A 20,091-nucleotide genomic window follows, 5' to 3' on the forward strand; every position below is an offset into this window, starting at 1 on the left:
CAACATGGCAACACAAGCAGCTGGCAGTGATAGGACTTCATTTCCTTTTATTTCATTTCAATTCATTTCTATTTTTACTTCAATTTCAACACTTTTTTCTTAAAGCAAATGTCAACTTGAAGCGTATATCGTAAGTAACTTGTGCAACAAAGTATGCAACAAAACTAGCAGAAGCAACTGAAAATTTGATTTATTCTACTAAAAGAAATTTGCATGTTGTCTTGGCCAACAAATATAATAAACTGGAAGAGAACATCGTATGTTTATGTTCAAGAGTCAAAGTCATATCGTAGATCTATGCTATAAGACTTTTTATGTTGAATCAAACACAAATATCGTAATTTTGCTTATTACTAATAAGCAATTTTGCTTGTAACTTAAATAAATAATAATTCTCTCTATATTCTATTCTTTTTATATTCTAATTCTATATAGACATTATTTGACCGTAAGTATTCCTTAATTAAGCCATTGCAAATTAATTTAGAGAAATTCCTATAACTTGTTTAACGTGTTGAATATCGTAAGCTGCAAACTTTGCTCTTTAAGTAATTCATTTTGTAAACTGCAAACTTTGCATTTAAATAAAACTTAACCTGTAGTTGAATAAGTTTTATTTGTTAATAGTTCGCATAAATTGAATTGCATTATATCGTAATATATATCGTATATCGTAAATACCATAAATAAGCTGCTTTGCATTAAATTCTCAACTTTCGTCTTTGTGACACAAGAAGTAATGGCACAAAGAGAGTTAAGTCATGCTGTGAAATGCATATGAATAGATGCAATTATTCGCCAATATCGTAAATACTTTGATGTGCATAAGCTGCTTAACTTATTATCCAACTCAGTTGGTAGCTACCACATTTTAAAAGGAACTCGTTGCATCTTTCCTCCCCCAGCTTATCGTTGCCTGTTCTATGGCAAAAGTTGTTAGATTTTCAATTAGCCAAAAGAATATAACATACAATATAGAAAGCCAACGTCACGACTCCCGTCCACCTGACCCCCTGCCCACCACACTTCTAATGCTGCCAGCAACTGGTTGTTTTCACTCCCCCAGTCATTCGTTGGGCTTCTCCACGTTTCTCGACATTTCTTCCACTGCTGCGATTCTTTTTCCCATCAGTTTTTTTTTTTTTTTATCGTTCGGACGCCAACTGCAGCATGACTATATATAGTTGCTTTCTCTCAAACTCACGGTATTTTCTCCCATTCTCCCTTTCTTCCTATCTCCCAGGCATTTATGTAAGTACGTGTGTACAGTTTGTGTTGCTCGCATTCGCATTCGCATTTCGCTCCCACTCGCAACTGTTGTCGCTCCCATTGACCCCTTATTCAGCTCATATCCATTAACCTATTCTCTGGCAAAAGTTTCGTGCACAGGAAATTCATCAGTGCAGCGTCGCTGTGTAGAGTGTAGAGCTTGCCAAGCTTAGTAACATAGAAGGGTATTATCATTGGAAGAAAGTGTTGCACGTTTTGTAAAGCTCAGTGAGAATAGTAAATAATAGAAAAATTATATGGAAATGAAGCAAATTTCTATAAATAAGTTTTAGGTTAAAACAATCTTAAATCAGGATTTGCAATCTATCTTTTAATGTAGCTAAAACATTCTTGAATCTTCAAAACTTTAATCCTCAAATAAAGTGTTTTTAATCATAAAATTAAAATTTATCTTGATTTTAGATTGTTTCAACCTGAAAATCTTATATCAAGATTGTTCTTCTTGTTTCCTCTGTGTATGAGATGTAAAATAAAAAGATAAATAAGAGGCATTTTAAAAGGATAAATGATGAAAGAATATAGCTATTTTTATTATTATTAATTATTTACTATTATTTTTTATTATTCTTATTAACTGTTTTTTTTTTTAAATATATTTTTACTATTTAATATAGTCAATATAGGATTACAATTTATGTACTATTTTATTATTATTATTATTGTTACTATTTATTACTATTGTCTATTTGTCACTATAATCAAAGAGCACTTCGTCACTAAAAAAGCATTCTAATATTAATACTTTTATCATCATTTTAAAGTACTACCAAAATGCATAGTTTATAGTGACTCATTAATTACAGAAATTAAAGAATAATCTTTAAATGTTTGTCGCATAAGTTCCAAAACATATGGTAAATTAGTTAAAAATAAATAGAGCATTAATAGTACATACATATACATACATATAAATACAATGTTGTCATAAAAATAAAATAAATACAAATTTATAATATTAACTGACAATAATAAATAAAATTAGGTAATATTATAAGATATTATTCGTTGTTCATTTGAACATTTCATAACAGTTCGTTAACTAAATATTTCCTATGGTTAACAGGTATCTCAAAGTCGAGCATGCTCTTGTTGTTTGCCACTTCTTGTTGCTGACTGAAAATTGCACATGGTCCACAGGCAAACGCGAGCATTGTGCGTGTTCCCAAGTCATGTGAGTGTGCGAAATTCTGTGTGTTGCCTGTCTGCTATGTGTGTGTGTGTGTAGCGCTCTCTCTCTCTCTCTCTTTGTGTGTGTGTGTGTGTGTGTTATCCTTCATTAAATCCTCCACCTTAGGACCTTAACAATAATATCGAAAACAGCGCCAGAATAGCGACAGCGACAACAGCAACAGCAGTCTCTACTCTTCCTTTCCTCGCCCACTTATCCTGCTCCACATTGTGACCACCTAACCTCCCACTCCCCCGCCCACCCCTCCTCAACAATCACCCTCTTGCCAGCTGCTGTTGCCCCGGCTGAGTTTTGCGAGTTCTCTGCGCTGTTTGTCCTTCTGTTGTTGTTGCTGTTTCTGCCGTTTCTGCTGTGCTCGGCGCTTTCTCTACTTCTCTTTCGTTCTCTGTGTGTGTTGTTTGTGTCTCTGCTTTGCCATTAATGTGTTCGTCTGTGTACATGAGTGTGTGTGTGTGTTGGCTGCTTGAGGGCGTTGGGCATAAAAAGGGGGTTGCAGTTGGGTTCAGGTTCGGGTTCGGGTTCGGTTTGAGTTTTGCGTTGCGTTGCGTTGGGTTTCGAGACTCTCTGGTCGCAATGGGGGCTGATTCGGCATCTGATTCAGTTTCTGCTGCGCGCTTTCTCGTTGTGCGTTGCCGTTACTCGTTGCCGCATTAAGTACACTCACACATTCATCGTGGTAAAGAGGAGAAATGGTGGGAGGGGGGCGGGAGGTCGTTTTGTGCTTTTTGGCGAAAATGTCGAAAATGCGCAGAAATTGGCGACGAACGAACGAAATCAACACGAAAACTCAATGTGGAAAAAAGCAGCAAAGTAAAGGCGACATTCGCTGCACAGTGGTTGAATTTCCTCGCTGTCTGTTCGTCTGTCTGTCTGTCTGTCCGTCTGTCCGATTGTCTGTCTGTCTGTCTGTCCTTTCTGTTTGTCCCTGTGTCTCTGTTGGAGCTGTTGATTATGTTAGCTGAGGGAAATGTGTGTGTGTGTGTTTGTGTGTGTGTGTGCAATGGAACCCAAGGGAAACGTGTTGAGAATTACAATTCAGCTGACAACTTGCTTTCGTGTTTCGCTCTAAAAGCTAAGAGCAGAGTCTGAATCGCACAGTGCAGCTTTCTTGGCATAGCTTCAAGAGATCATCAGATGTATCTAAGCTTTATTAATAGATTTGTACAATACTACTTCTCATTATGATTAATTTATAGCTTAAGACAATATATTTTAGAGCTTTATAAACTTAACTTCAGTCTTAAATTGCCTTGGAAAAAGCTGAACTCTAGCTATAGCTTTCAAATTGTATTTAAATTTACATAAATTGGGCCATAGATTTCTATAAACTTCGTAATGTGTGTAGCAACTCAACGTTTAAGATAAAAAGCTTTTAAGCAAGCTTTTAAAACTGATTTTACTATAGTGTGTTGATTTAACTTTTAACAAATAAATCAATATATTTTAAAAATTTGTAAACTCAACTTTAGTCTTAAATAGTTTTTTTTTTATAAAAAAGCTTAACCTAGCTATAAAATTGTACTTAAATGTACGTTAATTGAGTCATAAGTTTCTTTAAACTTCGTGTTTAAACTGCGAAGCTTTTAAGCAAGCTTTTAAAACAGCTTCTAATCTAATGCGATCAACTGTGTCAAATCAACACAGTTGATTAACAAATTCATTTTATAAATCCCACAGAGGCATTAGACGAATTAGTGATTAAAGTGTTAAACGTGTAAGCAACCTTTTAATCAAGTTTTCAAGCAAGCTTTTAAGCAAGCTTTTAAAACAGCTTTTAATTTAATGCGATCAACTGTGTCAAATCAACACAGTTGATTAACAAATGAATTTTATAAATCCCACGAAGACACTAGATAAAATAGGTATTTAAGTGTTAAACGTGTAAGCAAGCTTTTAAGCAAGCTTTTAAGCAAAATTTTAAGCTAGCTTTTAATCTAAAGAAAAAACATATTATAAAGAAGACAACGATCAATTTGAGCAACACTTTTCAATTGATTAACCAACTATTTTCGTTATGAATAACAAAATATAGAAATTTACCGAACATCCTCTTAGTTCAAATAAAATTTGCACAGATAGTTGCAGGTGGTGCGGAGGTGGGTGGTGAAAGGGGGCGTGACTGGGTAAGGCAAGCCAATGGAATAAGCTTAACCATTGGCATTTTCACATTGCCAGCACCAAAACGGCAGACGAAGGCTCGAAATTAAGTTTGCGGGTGGCTTTTCGAGGCAGAGAGAAGGGGAGAGTGGGGAAAGGGGACGGAGGAAATGAGGAATGGATAGGGGCTTGAAAGGAACGCACAAAGCGCCAAATGGCGCGCTGGTTGCAGCGTTGCAACAACAGCAACAACAACAACGAGGCGTGGCAAGGTAGTTAAAAGGCAGCGGCAACGTCACGAAAACACGCGGCGCATTCACTCAGGAAGGAAGAAGGTGGGCAGAAGGGGGAGGCAGCTAGCGGGCGGGTTGCTTTGATTTGGCTCCGACGATGAAGCACAGACAGAGAGAGAGAAAGAGAGAGAGAGAGAGAGAGAGAGGCAGATATATGAATATATGCATGTGGAGAATTGGCAGCGTGGCATGCAAATGCATGTTGCAACAGCAGCAGCAACCACATGCAGCACAATGTTGCTTGAGCATGTGGCAAAATGTCTGTGTGTGTGTATGGTGCATACATATATGTGTATGTGTTGCAAGTGTGTGTGTGTGTGTGTTGCTTTTTCCGCTTCCGCTGACATGGCGGCTGCAACGACAACGACACAACGGCAACAACGACGCAGCAGGGAGGCAGAGCCAGGGCTGCAGTAGCAGCAGGGCTGGAGTAGTAGTAGTTGCTGAAGCAGCAGCTGGCGAGAAGAGGCAGGAGGCAGGAGGCGAGAGGCAACATGAAAGCGCCGTTGCATGCAACCGCACGAGTGCCGCATTTGTGCCTTTGTAGCTGCACTCGCTATATGTGTGTGTGTGTGTGTGTAGCAGTGGAGGGAAGCGAGGCGGGGAGAGAAGCTGCCTCCAATGCAATGCAGTCGGGCATGAATCGCTTTAACATGGCCTCGCTTTTGTGACGCGGCGCGAGAACGAAACGAGCCAACGAACAAGCGCCACACACACACACACGCTGTGTGTTCCCATAACCCCCCTCGCACTCCCTCCTCTCCTCACCCTGGTAAGCATGCCTTTAACATCCCTCTACCCTTTTTGCCTGGCCGCAGTCCAAGCTCTCGAGAATCAGACGTCGCATGTTGCCCAAAAGCCTTGCCTTCCTCTCTCTCTCTCACTCTCATTCGCTCTCTCTCTCTCTCTTTCTCTTTCTTGCATGTGCAACTATCAACAATCTTGGGCAACGAAGCGTTGCCATATCTTTGGTGCCGAGTTTACGGCTTTTGTGCGCGTTCTTCGCCTTTAAAACAAACCCAACACAATTCTTGACTCTGTTTCGCTTTTGTGCTTTGTGCTTTGTGTTTTGTCTCGCCCATTCGCCCGAAAATCGTGATGAGGGGAGTGGCGGGTGGCTGATGGGAAAGCGGGTTAAATATTGAGACACAAAGCTTTGCAATGCCATCAAAGCAAACGAGTTAATTAGCCTTAAAGCTTGTGACTTTCGCTTTTGCAGCGCGATCAAATTGAAGTGCGAAGCAAAAGCTTTGATTCTTTTGTTTATTCAAAGATCAAAATTAAACCGAGAACGTTAGGCAAATTACATGATATTAATCAAAGCTGTTGTCTATTGCAATCAAATTGAAGTAAGGCAAAAGCTTTAAGTAAATCAAATTCTTTTAAGCAGAACTCGTGTTTATTAAGATAAACTTGAAGCAAAAGTTGCGTTTTTGGAAAAGCTTCTGTTGGTTTATTAAGATCAAAATTAAGTCGTGAACTTTAAGCAAATCAAATGCTTTTAAGCAGAGCTTCGAATGAGTTTAAGATTTGTGGCTGCCCCTTTAAACTTTGGTCTACGATTACTTTTGCCGATTAAGATCAAATTTAATCGGACAGTTTTTAGCACCTCAAAAGCTATTAAGCATAACTTTTGGTTATTGAGATTAAATTTAAGAAAATCAAATCTTTAAAGCTCCGTATTGGAAGAGCTTTTTTGATAGAATCAAAATTAAGTGGATAATATCAAATACTTTTGTTCAGATACAATTTAATGAAAGCAAAAACTTTAAATTTCCGATTTGGCAGTTTTTTGTTTATTAGGATTAAATTTAAGTGGAGAACTTTAAGCAAATCGAATGCTTTTAACCAAATGCTTATAGCTTTTTACGTAAGGTTAGAAAACAATGGAAGAGATTGAAGCGATTTAACTCAAGAGTGCAAGCTTTAAGCTTGGCCCAACTGATTAAAAATTTGTAGTTTATTAAATAGTTTCAGCCCAAACCAATTTGTTCAGCTTATTTCTTAATAAATAAAAAATAGTTAATCCCAACTTCTTTCGAATTGAAAAGTAAGCGTTGAGTTGTTCATCTGCTAATATTGAGACTGTATTCCATTTAACGTTTTCACTACACTGAGAGAGCAGAGTAACCAAAATTTCGAGTGGATCGATTGCGATTACATTTCACACAGAAAGGAGATTACGTAATACAGAATGTCCAAATTGAATGGCGCCACAGTGATTTTGATCGGTCTGGCAACACTGGCCATTGTGGGATACTGCATCTATTTCGACAGCAAACGACGCAAGCATCCGCTTTACAAGCGTCGCCTCTATGAGCGGCGTCAGTTTGAAAGGCTTCTGAAGGTGCCACAAACCGAACAGAGCTGCTCCCCATTGAACGCTGAGGTGGTTGAATACTTTTTGCAGCGCGTGTATTTGGGCGAAACATATTTCAGACGCAACGATTGGAATCGTGCCGTCCATAATTTCTCCAATGCGATCATGATCTGCGCCGATCCGCACATATTCCTCTGCAAACTGCGTCGCATCATTCCCAAAGAGCTCTACGAACAGATTATGGCGAGGGTGCGTCTCTTGGTGCACACCTCCGATAACTGGAGTCGGAGTCGATCGTCGTGCCAACTCAGCAATGATAGCAATGAGTCAAATCGAACTCAATCGGAAATCTACAACGGTGACTATTGAGTTTGCGAGTCATTTTTTCCATTGCCGGACAATTTATGCCGGGTATTGAGTTCATTTTGTGTTTTTTATTTTCAATTACTGCATGCGACACAAATTTCAAGTGGCTATTAATAAAGTGCATCTGACTTAACCTGTTGCTCTACAGTTATTGGATAGTGATATAGTCTTAGGGTCAATCACGCCTCTAGAATCAAATTCTGATTATTTTTAGTTAGTCCTTATCTTTAAAAGATTTGTGTATAACTTTGAGCAATAACTAACTCTAGTTTTAACTGGAACATAACTTGTCTATAAGATAGCAATCTTATAGTGCAGCTTTTACATTGGGTTTTTAAGGAATTTCTCAATTTGTATACCCGCTTCCCAAAGTATATATAATATATTCTTGATCAGCGCCAACAGCCGAGACGATATAGCCATGTCCGTCTGTCCGTCTGTCTGTCCGTTCGTATAAACACCTAAAACTCAGACTATAAGAGATAGAGATATCATTTTTTTCGAGAGCATTTGTTATGCACTTCCGCCCCCGCAAATCGATAAAAATCGAATAACAAGCGTAATTTTTAGGTTATAGTCGCGAGTATGATGGCGATCAGATACAAATTGTATAAGTTATTTAAGAAATACTTTTGTATGGAAAAACACGCCTACTGCAATCGGGTTTTTGTTGATTTTGCTGACAATATGATATATTCTGACCTCTAGGATATATTTCAAATTTAGTACTTCAACGATATGCCAAATATATTCGGTACATTTTAGTATTCTGCTGTCTATTATATGGTATGTTTTATGAATAATATCACACTGTTTTGCCTTCAATCAAAATGCGTAGCGTATATCTTACAGTCGAGCACACTCGACTATAGCTATATTTCTTGTTTTGAGTTAAGCTAGTCTTAAAACTTATTCGAGCAATAACTAACTTGAGTTAGAGTTGGAGCATGGGAAACTTGTCTATGAAATAGCTATTTTATATCTAAGTTTTTGCCTTGGTTTTGTAATTCCATTTCATTTTTTTTTTACTTTTTAAATTATTGTAATTTGAGAGTCTCTTTTTAAATTCCAGCAAGACCTTACTCTAATTTTAGCTACAACATGAGAAACTTGCCTATAAGATAGAAATTAGTCTTGCATTAGTCTTTTTTTTAAGGAATATTGTACTTTTTTTTATATAATTTCAATATTTGAACATTTTTGGTAACTACTTTTGAAGATTGTTTCTTTTTAGGCTCTTTGTGATTTTCCAAGTCTTTATATATTTTGAGTGTTGGCTATTTGGCTATTTTTAGAGTTTTAATGTTTATTTTCTATATTTCTTGATCTCTTAGTGGCTCGTTTCTATTTTTCTTAACTTGATATGTAAAGAATCTTTTGGCCTTTTGGCTACTTGATATGTAATGAATCATGTGGTTACTTTAAATGTATAGAATCTATTGGCTGCTTATGTTATAAGCACGGGTGGCATTCCAAAAAAGTATTTTGTACCAAAATTTTGAAAAAATGTACCAATTTTACCAAAAATGTACCACAAATTTTTCACGAAAGATTTTTTGTATTTCACACATTGTGATTCATATAACTGTTTATGTAGTGATAGACCATAGATTGGCGCATACATATTTTCTCAATTGACAAATCGACTGTATGCGATTTTTTCCAGTGTTAGTCATGGTTCAATTTCTAACTGATACAAAATTTGTGTCTGGTGGAACAGAGCCATTTTTTAAAATAATATGTGTGAACTTAAAATTTTATGAAAAATTTAAATTCTAGACCAGGCATATTGAAAATGTACCAAAATGAAAAAAAGTGATCCAATGTACCAACGCAAAAAAAATGTACCAGTTTTGGTACATTTGTAAAAAAAGTGGCAACCATGCTTATAAGTAAAGAATCTTCTGGCTGCTTTATAAGTAAAGAATCTTCTAGGTACTGTATAAGTAATGAATCTTTTGGCTACTCACTTGTTCAGTCGATCGGTGTCGTTGTCGGCCAGATTGAGGAGATACGCAACGAACTCGACATCGTTCTTGAACTGCAATCGAGTGCGCATGTGCTCCCATTTCTCGGCATTCTTGGTTCCAATGTAGATGTTCTTGCTGTAGTTCTGATGCCGATACTTGCGACGTTCGCTGGCAGCGCTGCCACTGCCGCTGCCGCTGCCAGCGTTGCTGGATTGCTGATGTTGTTGCTGCTGATGCTGCTGCTGGAGTTGTTGCTGTTGATGATGTTGCTGCTGATGTTGTTGCTGGTGCTGTTGTTGTTGCTGCTGCTGCTGTTGTTGTTGCTGCTGATGCGAATTGCTGCTGTGACGAGACGACAATTGTTCGTTGCCCAGCGCATGGTTGCTGCTGTTGTTGTTGGTGGAGAAACTGGTGTTGCTGTTGCCACCAACACCACCGCCGTTGCCACCGCCAATCAAACTGTTGGGTGCCACAACAATGTTGCCGATGCCAGCAGCAGCAGCCGCTGCCGCATTGCTCACCATGTCCAGCACCGATGTCGTTGCATTCTGGCTGTGATGCTCCAGCTGTGCGGCAGCAGCCACATTGGCTGCATTCAATTTGGCTGCCGCTGCGGCAGCAACCGCCGCCGATGCCGCTGCCGCAGCAATGCTCATGTGCAAGCCGCTGCTATCGCCAGCAGCCGAGCTGCCCAAATGTGTTGCTGTCAACGCTGTCCGACTATCGACATCATCGTCATCGTCCTCGTCGTCATCATCGTCCTCATCATCTTCGTCGTCGTCGTCGTCGTAGTTCGCTTGTTGCTCATGTCGCAGATCGGTTGGCAATGAAACCACATTGTTGTTGTTCAGGTTGTTGTTGTTGCTACTACTGTTATTGTTGTTGTTGTTGCTGCTGCTGTTGTTGTTGTTGTTGTTGTGGTGATCCATGGCATCCTCGTCTTCGTCATCCTCATCATCGTAATCATCCTCGTCCTCCTCAAGCGGTTCTTCTTCCTCTTCATCGTCATCCAAGTCGCGATCACGCTGCTTGTTGCTGCTGCTGCCGTTGTTGTAATGATGTTGCTGCTGCTGTTGTTGTTGTTGCTGCTGCTGCTGCTTGCCATTGTGCAGCGCATTCACTGCGGCAGCAACCACTGCTGCTGCTGCTGCTTGGGCTTGTGCTGCGGCTGCTGCTGTTGTGGTTGTTTTTGTTGTTGTTGTCGTTGTGCCGTGGTTGCTGTCGTCGCTGCTTTGTGAGCTGCTGCTGCTGCGACTGCTGGCATTGCTATTGTTGTTCATGTTGCTGCTGCGATGCCGCGCGTTGGCAATGCTGTTGTTGTTGTTGTTGCTGTTACTGTTGCTGTTATTATTATTGTTATTATTGTTGTTGGTGTTGCTGTTGTTGACAACAACATTGCTGCTGCTGCTGTTGTTATTGTTGGTGTTGCTGTTGTTGTGGTTGCTACTGCTACTACTGTTGCTGTTGCTGCCACTGCTGGCGCTCAATGCAGCTGCAGCCGCTGCCGCCGCCGCCGCAGCAGCGCGACTCAAGAAAGGCGCGCGTGGCACTAAAGGCGTATCGGAATTATCGGAGCTATCGTTAAAATCGAATGCACTGAAATCGGCTGCATTGCTGCTGCTGTTGGCTGCTGCCGCTGCTTGCGCTGCAGCTGCTGCTGCTGCCGCTGCGACCGCTGCCTGCTGCGCTGCCGACGATGTTGCTGCCGCTTGGGCTGCTGCTGCTGCGGCAGCGGCTGCAGTTGTTGTTTTCGACATGTTCAGTTTACTGTTATTATGATTATTATTATTATTGTTATTGTTGTTGTTGTTGTGGCTGTTGTGGTTGTTGTCGTTGCTGCTGCTTCGGCTGCTGCAACTGCTGCTGCTAGCGCTGCTGCTGCGACTGCGGCTGCGGCTACGGCTGCGACTGCTGCTGTTGCTGCCGCCGCCGTTGCCGCTAATTGGCGTCGTGGGTCGTTGCTGCTGCTGCCGGCGCTTTGCTGCCGCTGCTGTTGTCGTTGTTGCTGCCGCTGCAATTGTTGTTGTTGTTGTTGCTGCTGCTGCTGCTGATGTTGTTGTTGTTTGTTTGATTGCGCTTTGCCGAACGCTGCTCAGTTTTTGCTATTTGTTGTTGTTGTTGCTACTGCTGCTGCTGCGTCGCGAATTGCTGCTGCTGCTTGCGCTGCTGCTGCTGACGACGCCTCTCTCGGGCTCTGCTACCGTCGCTGTCGCTGTCACTGTCGCTGCTGCTGACGCTGGCGTTGCTGCTCTTTGCGCCTCTCTTTGCCTCTGCTGCTGTTTTGCTTCTGCTTCTTCTTCATTATTCACGCACACAAGTCGCGTGCTAACTGCACACACACACACACACACGCACACGTCGCACACACTACTCTCCTCGTTGCTGTTGCTGCTGCTGCGGCTGCTGCGGCTGCTTTTGTTGTTGTTCTTCTTCTCGCTGTTGGTGTTGGTGTTGCTGCTGTTGTTGTTGCTGTTGCATTGCTTGGATTTATCGCTTTTATTATTTCACTTTTGGTATTTCTTTTTTCTTTCTATTTTCTAATTGTTGTTATTTCACTTGATTTCCTAGAGAGGGGGGGACGAAATAGAAAATGTAAAACGGACTGCAAAGCGTCGTTTTATCTACACCCGCGCGCATACACACACATACGCACACACTCAAGCACACAAGTGGCGGCGCTGTTGACGTCGACGCAGGCTGCGGGAGCACAAAATTCAGCGAACGCGAAAGAGAACCAAAAAAAAATGTAACTGGTAAAAAAAACAGCGCACTCGCTGTGGCGCTCGTTTTGCGCTGTCTGGCAACGCTGCGACTTTTGCTTGTCACTTAATATCTGGCGATTTTCTTTGTTGTTGTTGCTGCTACTGCTTTTTGCTTTGACTTTGTTTTTGCATTTGCTATTTTTGACTTGAATGCACTGTTGTTGTTGCTGCCGCTTTTGATTCTTTACTTTTTGAGCTCAGTTGCTGCGCCTACGCCCCACGCACTGAGAAAAAAATGCAAAAAAAAATGAAGAAAACAACTACAGCAACAACAATAAGGCAGAAAATAATGCTGCTCCGTTTGCTGCTGCTTTTCTATTTTGTTGTTGCTGTTGTTGTCCTTTTCGCCGTTATTGTTGTTGCTATTTCAATTTCGAGCAGTATTTTTTTTTCGCCATCGTGTCATTCGCTCTGCTTTGCTTGTTTGCTTGCGTGTGTGTGAGTGAGTGAGACACCCACCCAGTGTTTCAGTGTAGTAGTGTATATGTGTGTGTGTGTGTGTATGAGCCTGACAAGGCGTTGGAGTGTCGAGTGTGGTTGGGTGGATGGCCTACGCTATGGGGAAGGGGGGCAAGGAGGGAGGCACTGGCGGGTGGCGACTACTGCTAGACGCCTCGCCTCGCTTTCGCCGCCTTCGCCGCCGTCGCTGCACTTTTTGCCATTTGCTTACTGCGTTTTCGCTTCGCTTCAATTTCTATTTCCAATTCTATTTGAATTTGGTATTTTTTTCTTCTTTCTTTCTTCTTTTTCGTTATTTCGTTCACTTCATGCACTTGAATTCACTTATATTTTGTTCACGCACTCGAAAAGAAATTTGTCACAGGAAAAAAACGAATGAAAATAAAATTCTAACGAAAAGAAAAAAAAATTGTGAAGCGAGAAAATTCTTATTGGCTTTGTTGTAATTTATTTAGCTGCTGTCGTTTGTTGTTGGTGTTGTTGCTGCTGTTGTCGCTGCTGTTGTTACTGCTGCTGCTGTTGCTGATGTTCTTGTTGTTATTATTGTTATTGTTGTTGTCATTAATGTGAGCTTGATTTGTTATATGCATTTCCTCAGCTGCTTATTTTATTATATTTTATTTTATGTGTGGTTTTTTTTTTGTTGTTTGGTAATCCGCCGTTTTTGAGACTATTTCGAGCGTTTTCTCCGCAGCGCTCAAATGTCGTTACTCGCTGGTCGCGTCGGAATGAAGGACTTTTTATTTATGTGTATGTCCTCGTCGTCGTCTCCATCGTCGTCCTCGCTGCTGCGCTGCCGTTGCTGTCGCTGCGACGCTGCCATTTCTCTATGTCTGTGACTGCGCGCGCTTCCCTCTGCCTCTCACTCACTCTCTCTCTCTCAGTGTGTTTCACTCTCTCTCTTTCTCATTGCATGCGAGCACGTGTGCGTGTGTGTGTGTGTGTGAAGTACGAAAAAGTTTTGAGCGAGCAACGCCGCCAAAGCGCCGCAAAGACACACACGCACACACACACACACACACAGAGGCTCTCACTCACTCCACACAGACTCTCTCAGGCTGAAAGCTCGGTCCAAGTCGCGGCAACGTTGCCGTCGCGTCAACAGCGCGAACGAAAGCCCTTACACACAAACATACATATATCTTCGTGTGCGTGTGTGCGTTTGTGTTTGCACACGCGAATTGAGATGACGACGACAGCGACAACGACGACAACGATAACTACGAGGACGAGGACATTGTTTACTACACTGCCCGAAAAATTAGGCAACACTTCTGACTCTTATCGAATATAATACTGAACAAATAAATAAATAAATATTATTATCATAAATCTATATTTTTATTTTGTTTTCTATTTATTAAATTTTCTTAAATACTCCATATAAGTGTCAAATTTAATTTAAGATGTTATCTTGTTGCAATTTTGTATGGAATACATTTGCATTAATAATATACTTTAAATTTGCAGAAACATTAGGTTACGTTTTTATTAAGTTAAATTTATTAACAATAAGAAACATGGTCGGATCATTTTAATTTCAATTCTTTGCAATAAAGAAGTGGTTTTTCATTTTTCGATCTGCAAGCTCATTTAATTATCGTAATTTTCAAGCAATTGCATTTGTGCAACACAATTGCAAGCATGCATAGAACGTATTCACACAATACCTATGCAAGTCCGTGTAGGTGTGAGTACAATGCAAGGCTCTCGAACTCACCCCCACTTTTTCTTTCACTTTTGCTTTTGCAAATGAAGATGAACATCTACTCTAATATGGGAGCGCCCCTGTGTAATAGACACGATCAGCTATCGTTAACTGCAGCAATAGACTATCGCGTCCTCGCTTGCTCTCGCAAACAAGTTAATGTTAGTTGTTGTTGAGATTTGTTCTTGGCTTTGGTAAACGCAGATAAACTTCTACTTTAATGCACACATACATATGTATGAAGAAGAAGATAAACTCCAATACTCTGTGTATTTGATGTAATTGACATGAGCAGCAAACGTTTGCTTTAGCAATCGACAATCGCGCACTCACTTGCACTCGTATAATTTGCTATTGCTTTTTGGAATTATTTTTTTGCTTTCACTATTTTTGTGGTTTCCTTTTCCTTTTTTGCATATTGTCAATGCAGATGCAGGCAAAACCCAATTGGCTAAGGCTACATAGTTGGAATAGTGCTGCATTTGTTTGATTTGTGGAAGACGTACATACATAGATTTTAATATTAATTTAAGGAATTTAACTAGGTAGAGTTGATAAGCAAACACAATGCCATTAACATAATAAGCTGGCCAAAGTAAGCTCATGCATTTATTTGTCAGAATTGTAACTAATAATAAATACTAACTAATTTTGCGCAGTGCACTGCGTTCTGGTGCCTGACATTGCCACACATCGTCATCTGCGCCATGTTCTGCCATTCTACCCGCCTTCGCCTTCGCTTTCGCCTTTGCCATCTTCGCCTTTCGGCCCACCAACAGCGACCTACCGCCCCGCCCCGCCCCGCCCCGCTCGCCCGCTCCACCCACGCCGCACCATCATGAGAGGCAAACGTATCCACGTTATCGTTGTCGTTATTGCCACGACGGCGGCCGTTGCTGTCACAGTCAGCAGCAAAGGCACTGAGCGAGGGGGTGGGGCGGAGGGGTTTAACGCAAAGGAAGCGAAACCAAAGCGAATGGCGCCACCCCCAAAAAGTCTATGCCGAAAACAAGGCACAGTGTGCTCGCTGCCGCTGTCGTCGTCGTCGTCGCCGCCGCCGCAGCCATAGACACAGCGTCGTGTATTCAGTACTCTCTCTCCCCCCCCCCCCCTCCTCCTCCTGCTACCCCTACTCCACACGCAGTGGTCATAAATCGAATTTCTGTTTATGTAGTGGTAAAGCTGCTGGCATATCTCCCCTTTCATACCCCCAAGAGGCAGTCACACAAGACGTGTACGACGTCAACGCCGCAGCTAGCAGCGCGCAGCAGCGCAGCGGCGTCGGCAGCGACGCATCGCGAATGCTTTACGGTTTGTTGTGTTTTGCTCGATGCTGCCGAGCTGCTGAGCTGCTCAACTGCCGCCACCCCACTACTTCACTCTGCCCACACATACAGAGACACACACAGTGTGTTGTCGCTGTAGCGGGTGGTTGATTCGGGCGGCAGCGCTGCTCGCGTCGCTGCTGGCATCGCATGTGGGCGGCGTGGCGGTGGGACGAGTGACTATGTCGCTCTTTTGCGCCTGCTCCTGCTGCCTGCTGCTGTTGTTCGCACAAAATTCGCAGGACTCGTTGCTTTTTGGGCGCCCCTCGCACATATGCAATGCTTTTTTTTGCTCGCTGGGGGTTGAAAGTGCTCGAAAGCTGAAATTCCTTCTCTGGTTACTGCCCACGATAGCCTCTTATATATATATATGTGTGTGTGTGTGTGGTGTGTTGTGAAAACTAAATGTGAGTATGTGTGCTCGCCACTCGTTACTCGTTAGTTGCTACAAATTTACTGTTAATACCAAATCATTTCGATAAACGATAAACAACACTGTTTTCACACAATTTCAATCTATGATACAATTTAATTTATTAAAATATTATAAATAAATGAAGTTTATTAAAATTACGTAGCAATCGATAGTTTTTTATTTTATGTTAAACAAGCTGAAGAGTTACTCCAATAAATACTGCTTTCGATTATTATACAGTTCGATTTTTGATTGTTCTGCCGCCAGTGGCAACGCCCTGTCGATAAACTTAGCAAGAGTAACCAGACTGGCGTATGAGAATTTCAGCAATCACAAATGCTGCCAGATTGCCCAATAAAAGTTTCAATATTTTTTAGCTTGCAGCCGTGCAATAATTCATAACATAAATATACAAGAACCGTTTACAAAGCAGTTAATAACAACAAATAAGTACTTAGAATATCTGTTAAATTAATCGACATTAAATTGCTGTCAGATGATATAGTGTCTAACTTATGATAGATAGCTTTTATTGCATAAAAACAGACTAGATCGATACAAGCCCGTGGCTTGGGTAAGCGCAGCTTTCAAGAGCAGGACAACTTGTGCAAGCTTTGTGTAGCTTTCAAAGTTCTGCACAACTTGCAAGCACTATTAGCGCCATCTAGCGCACAAGCTGAGCAATGCTAAGCCTGACCTGCTGTTGAGGGTGGCAATGACAACTGCAGCTTTGGCGCATGCGTGAGAGAGAAAGCACGAGAGCGAATGCACTCTCTTCAATAAGGCTCTCTCTCTATCGCACTCGGTCGCCGTGAGCATCGTTTTGAGGTTAAACGCGCATTGGCAATGTTCGAAGGCATCGTGACTTCAGTTTCAGTTTCCATTTCAGTTTCAGTGCGTTCTCTGCATTTGGAGCACCAACGAAATTCCCCTCTCCGCCCAACAAAAATATAAAAAAAACGTTCAAAGTATTTTGTATGTGGAATTCACACAAAAATATATTTAAAATCGAACAGTGTCCGTGCGCTGACGACGCGATTAAATAACGCGTGTTTTCATTCAAAATAGTGCCAGCAAACATTTGCTTTTTTTGCACATTTTTTTTTTGTGTCGCCAACGTTGCCGTTGTTGTTGTTGGTGTGTGTTATTTGTTGTTTTTTTTTATATGTTTTTTTGGCGTAACGTGCTAAAATTGAGTCAGCAAATTGAATTTCCACACCGAGTTTCTCTGTTCATAAACGCGCGCGTGTTCGCCTTGTGAATGTGTGAGCGTGTGTGTGTGTGCGTGAGTGAGTGTGTGTGTGAGTAACTGTATGTGTGTGTGTGTATGTGTCTTTGCGTGCGTCTTTTGTATTGACATTATGGAAGCGTACTTATTATATAAAGTGCTCGCCTCTTGGGCCAATTGACAGTTGCCAATTGGCAGCAGCAGCAGCTTTGATTTGTAGTCCAATTGCCGGCAGGCGCGACCATTGTTGCGGCTTTAATTGCACGCACAGTAAATTTAATTAAATAAATGCAGGCCGCCCATAAGTGTGCTTCAATATCTTGAGAACAGTTGTTGTAGGGCAGGAGAAGAAACGGAGGCCGAGGACGACATGACTTCGTAGCAACATGTCTTTGACTCAGATTCGAGATGCTCGTTCATACACAGACCTAAACACACACGCACAGACTCGCTCACACTTGGGCTAATGCTCGCACTTATATTGACACACACGCACTTCTCATACACGCACACACAACCACGCATATACTCCCACTTACGCACACAGTTGCAAACGGACATTTTATAAATTTATTATTTTGACGCGCGCTCTCACTGTCGCTCTCTTGCTCTCAGGCTCGGTCCACTTCGTGTCTGCCTTCGTTAGTCGTGTAACGACGCTCTTTTGCCCTTCGAAATGTCAAAATATTGCGGACAAATCGTTTTGTTGTTGACTCGCACTCGCTCTCACTCTTCTGCACCCACATTTTGTTGAGCTTGTGCTGAACAGCATTGCCAACATTGATTTCGTGTCACATGTTTTTGAGCTTTTCCTTTCCAACTTAAAGAGAGAGCACATTTCTAGGCAGTTGCGCAGTTCTCTCAGTCACTCAATCATATGTTTTGGGAGCAATCTAGCAAACTACATTACATTCCTTTGAAGCCGAAAAATAAGACATGAATTGACGAATTTAAATATACTTTACAATCGTTGCTAAACTATCATAATAATAAATATTTATGGAAAAATATCATATTTCAATAAATTTTACAACTTTCATTTTCGTTTTCAACCATTCAAAATATGAACAGAAATAAATTGATTTTAAGCAAATTAATAAGTCATATTGCTTAAAGTTCAACAAAAACATTGAAGTAACTTATAACTTATTTGAAATTTAATTGAAAATTTATTAATATAAATGTTACAATATTTCGACTTTTTAAAATGCTTCAAAAATGTATGCCACATCTTTTTGCGTTATTTTTTTCTGGTGAATTTTTCTTAATTTGTAGACAATAATTAGCTAACAGTCCGCCATCAAACAGAATAATTAAGTAGGTAATTTTAAATTCAAATTTCATTGAAATTCAAATGCTGGCGCCCAAGAACAAGAACAACAAAGATCAAATAAAACTCACAGCTGGAACAAACGTGAAAACCTCCCTGTCTCTCTCTTGCTTGCTCTGAATACGCACTCTCTGCAATTGGAGCTTACTCTCTCTTGCTCTCTTTGGCTGTCGTCCGCTTTCTCGTACGTTCGTCGTTGGGCAGCGACAGCGGCTGCGATAGCGGGTGTAATTGAAATCCAATTGGCAATTCGCCTGTAGGTTTAGTCCTGACTCGTACGCGTTGCTGTAAGGTCCTAACAAGCGCAAAAGCAAAGAAATCAGCCTGCTAACAAAGTAAGCAGCAGCGATAACCAGCAAAAATATCACAATTATTTTTTTCCTGTGTCTCTCTTACTGTGTGTGTGTGCGTATGCTTGCTTGCTTGACTGTGTGTGTGTGTGCGAATGCGTGCGTCTGTATGTGAGTGCGAGTATGTGCGTAAGTGTATGTGTGTGTGTGTGTAACGCGCGCTGGCAACAACAATAACGACAAGAAGAAGCATGGTGTAAATTTACAAAACTGAAGCAGCAGCACAAATAAAGAAAGAAAACGAAATAAAATTCACACACACACATACACACGCATACTACATAAAATACACACGCATACTTACAAGGCGCACATACACGCACAAGGAGCCGCAGTCAAAGCAAAAGTGAAGTTTAAGTTAAAGACAAAGGCAAAAGGCAATAAGAAAAAAAAGGAAAAGACAAGTAACTGTGATTCCTCTAACTCGAAGTGAAGTCGCGAAGCAAATGTGAGTGAGAGGGGTGCGCGAGTGGCGATTTATTATTTTTGTTGCTTTTTTTGTTGTTGTAGTTATTGCTGCTAGTCGCTAGTGTAGTTGTTGTTTGTGTTTGGAGCGAAAGCAGCCAAAGGCGGTGAAATGAAATCATGAATGGAATGGAGGAAGAACAACGTGTCACAAGCGACAAATGACGAAAGTCAATTCGTAAAAGACAAAAAAAAAAAAACGTAGACAACGACAACAACAACCATAAGTGGAAGAAGAGGAAGAAAAACACGCAAGTTGCGTGTTGTTCGACTCTGTGCAGAGCTTTTACCGTTTGCCATTTGCCATTTGCCGCTTACCGTTTGTCGTTTTAGCTGTTTAATCGTTCACTTGCTTTAACTTTATCTTCTTCTTGATTTTGTGCAAGTGCAAAATATCGAACATCGCCCTCGTCAGAAAAGAAAGTCTCTGTTTCCAGTCGCCGTCGCCGTCGCAGTCTCGGTCGCTGAGTCAGCGTTTGTCTTTGCCGCAGAGGGTTGTTTTTTTTCTTTCTTTTTTTTTTTGT

General features: G+C 41.2%; 3 protein-coding genes across 8 annotated transcripts in view; 2 read left to right on the forward strand and 1 right to left on the reverse strand.

The window, feature by feature from the left end:
• LOC117567338 (uncharacterized) overlaps nucleotides 1-13,489 on the reverse strand; it is a 28,414-nt gene extending 14,925 nt beyond the window's left edge. For 2 of the 3 annotated variants that reach the window (XM_052008502.1, XM_052008500.1), the window contains exons 1-2: nucleotides 12,958-13,489; nucleotides 9,526-12,080 (exon numbers count right to left, since the gene is read on the reverse strand). In XM_052008502.1, coding sequence (XP_051864462.1) covers nucleotides 9,526-11,282 — 1,757 coding nt within the window. In that variant the 5' untranslated portion in view covers nucleotides 11,283-12,080; nucleotides 12,958-13,489. The other variant, XM_052008501.1, reaches the window with a different exon arrangement.
• On the forward strand, nucleotides 6,924-7,688 carry LOC127566392 (mitochondrial import receptor subunit TOM20 homolog B-like). Its single transcript, XM_052008512.1, has one exon. It carries the CDS (start codon nucleotides 7,064-7,066, stop codon nucleotides 7,556-7,558), a length of 495 nt encoding a protein of 164 aa, XP_051864472.1. The 5' UTR covers nucleotides 6,924-7,063; the 3' UTR covers nucleotides 7,559-7,688.
• Nucleotides 13,490-17,088: 3,599 nt separating the features above from the next.
• The window catches only part of LOC117578232 (uncharacterized), a 116,095-nt gene continuing 113,092 nt past the window's right edge, over nucleotides 17,089-20,091 (forward strand). For 2 of the 4 annotated variants that reach the window (XM_052008504.1, XM_052008507.1), the window contains exon 1: nucleotides 18,700-19,087. The gene's annotated coding sequence lies outside the window, so the exon portion shown is untranslated. Of the gene's footprint in view, nucleotides 17,170-18,699; nucleotides 19,088-20,091 lie in introns of those variants that run through there. The other 2 variants (XM_052008505.1, XM_052008508.1) reach the window with 2 other exon arrangements.

This window comes from Drosophila albomicans, chromosome X, assembly GCF_009650485.2.
Source record: "Drosophila albomicans strain 15112-1751.03 chromosome X, ASM965048v2, whole genome shotgun sequence".
NCBI lineage: Eukaryota > Metazoa > Arthropoda > Insecta > Diptera > Drosophilidae > Drosophila > Drosophila albomicans.

Bases quoted from the DNA above. Each gene is read 5' to 3' on its own strand.
- LOC127566392 (XM_052008512.1), top strand. From the start codon at position 7,064: ATGTCCAAATTGAATGGCGCCACAGTGATTTTGATCGGTCTGGCAACA.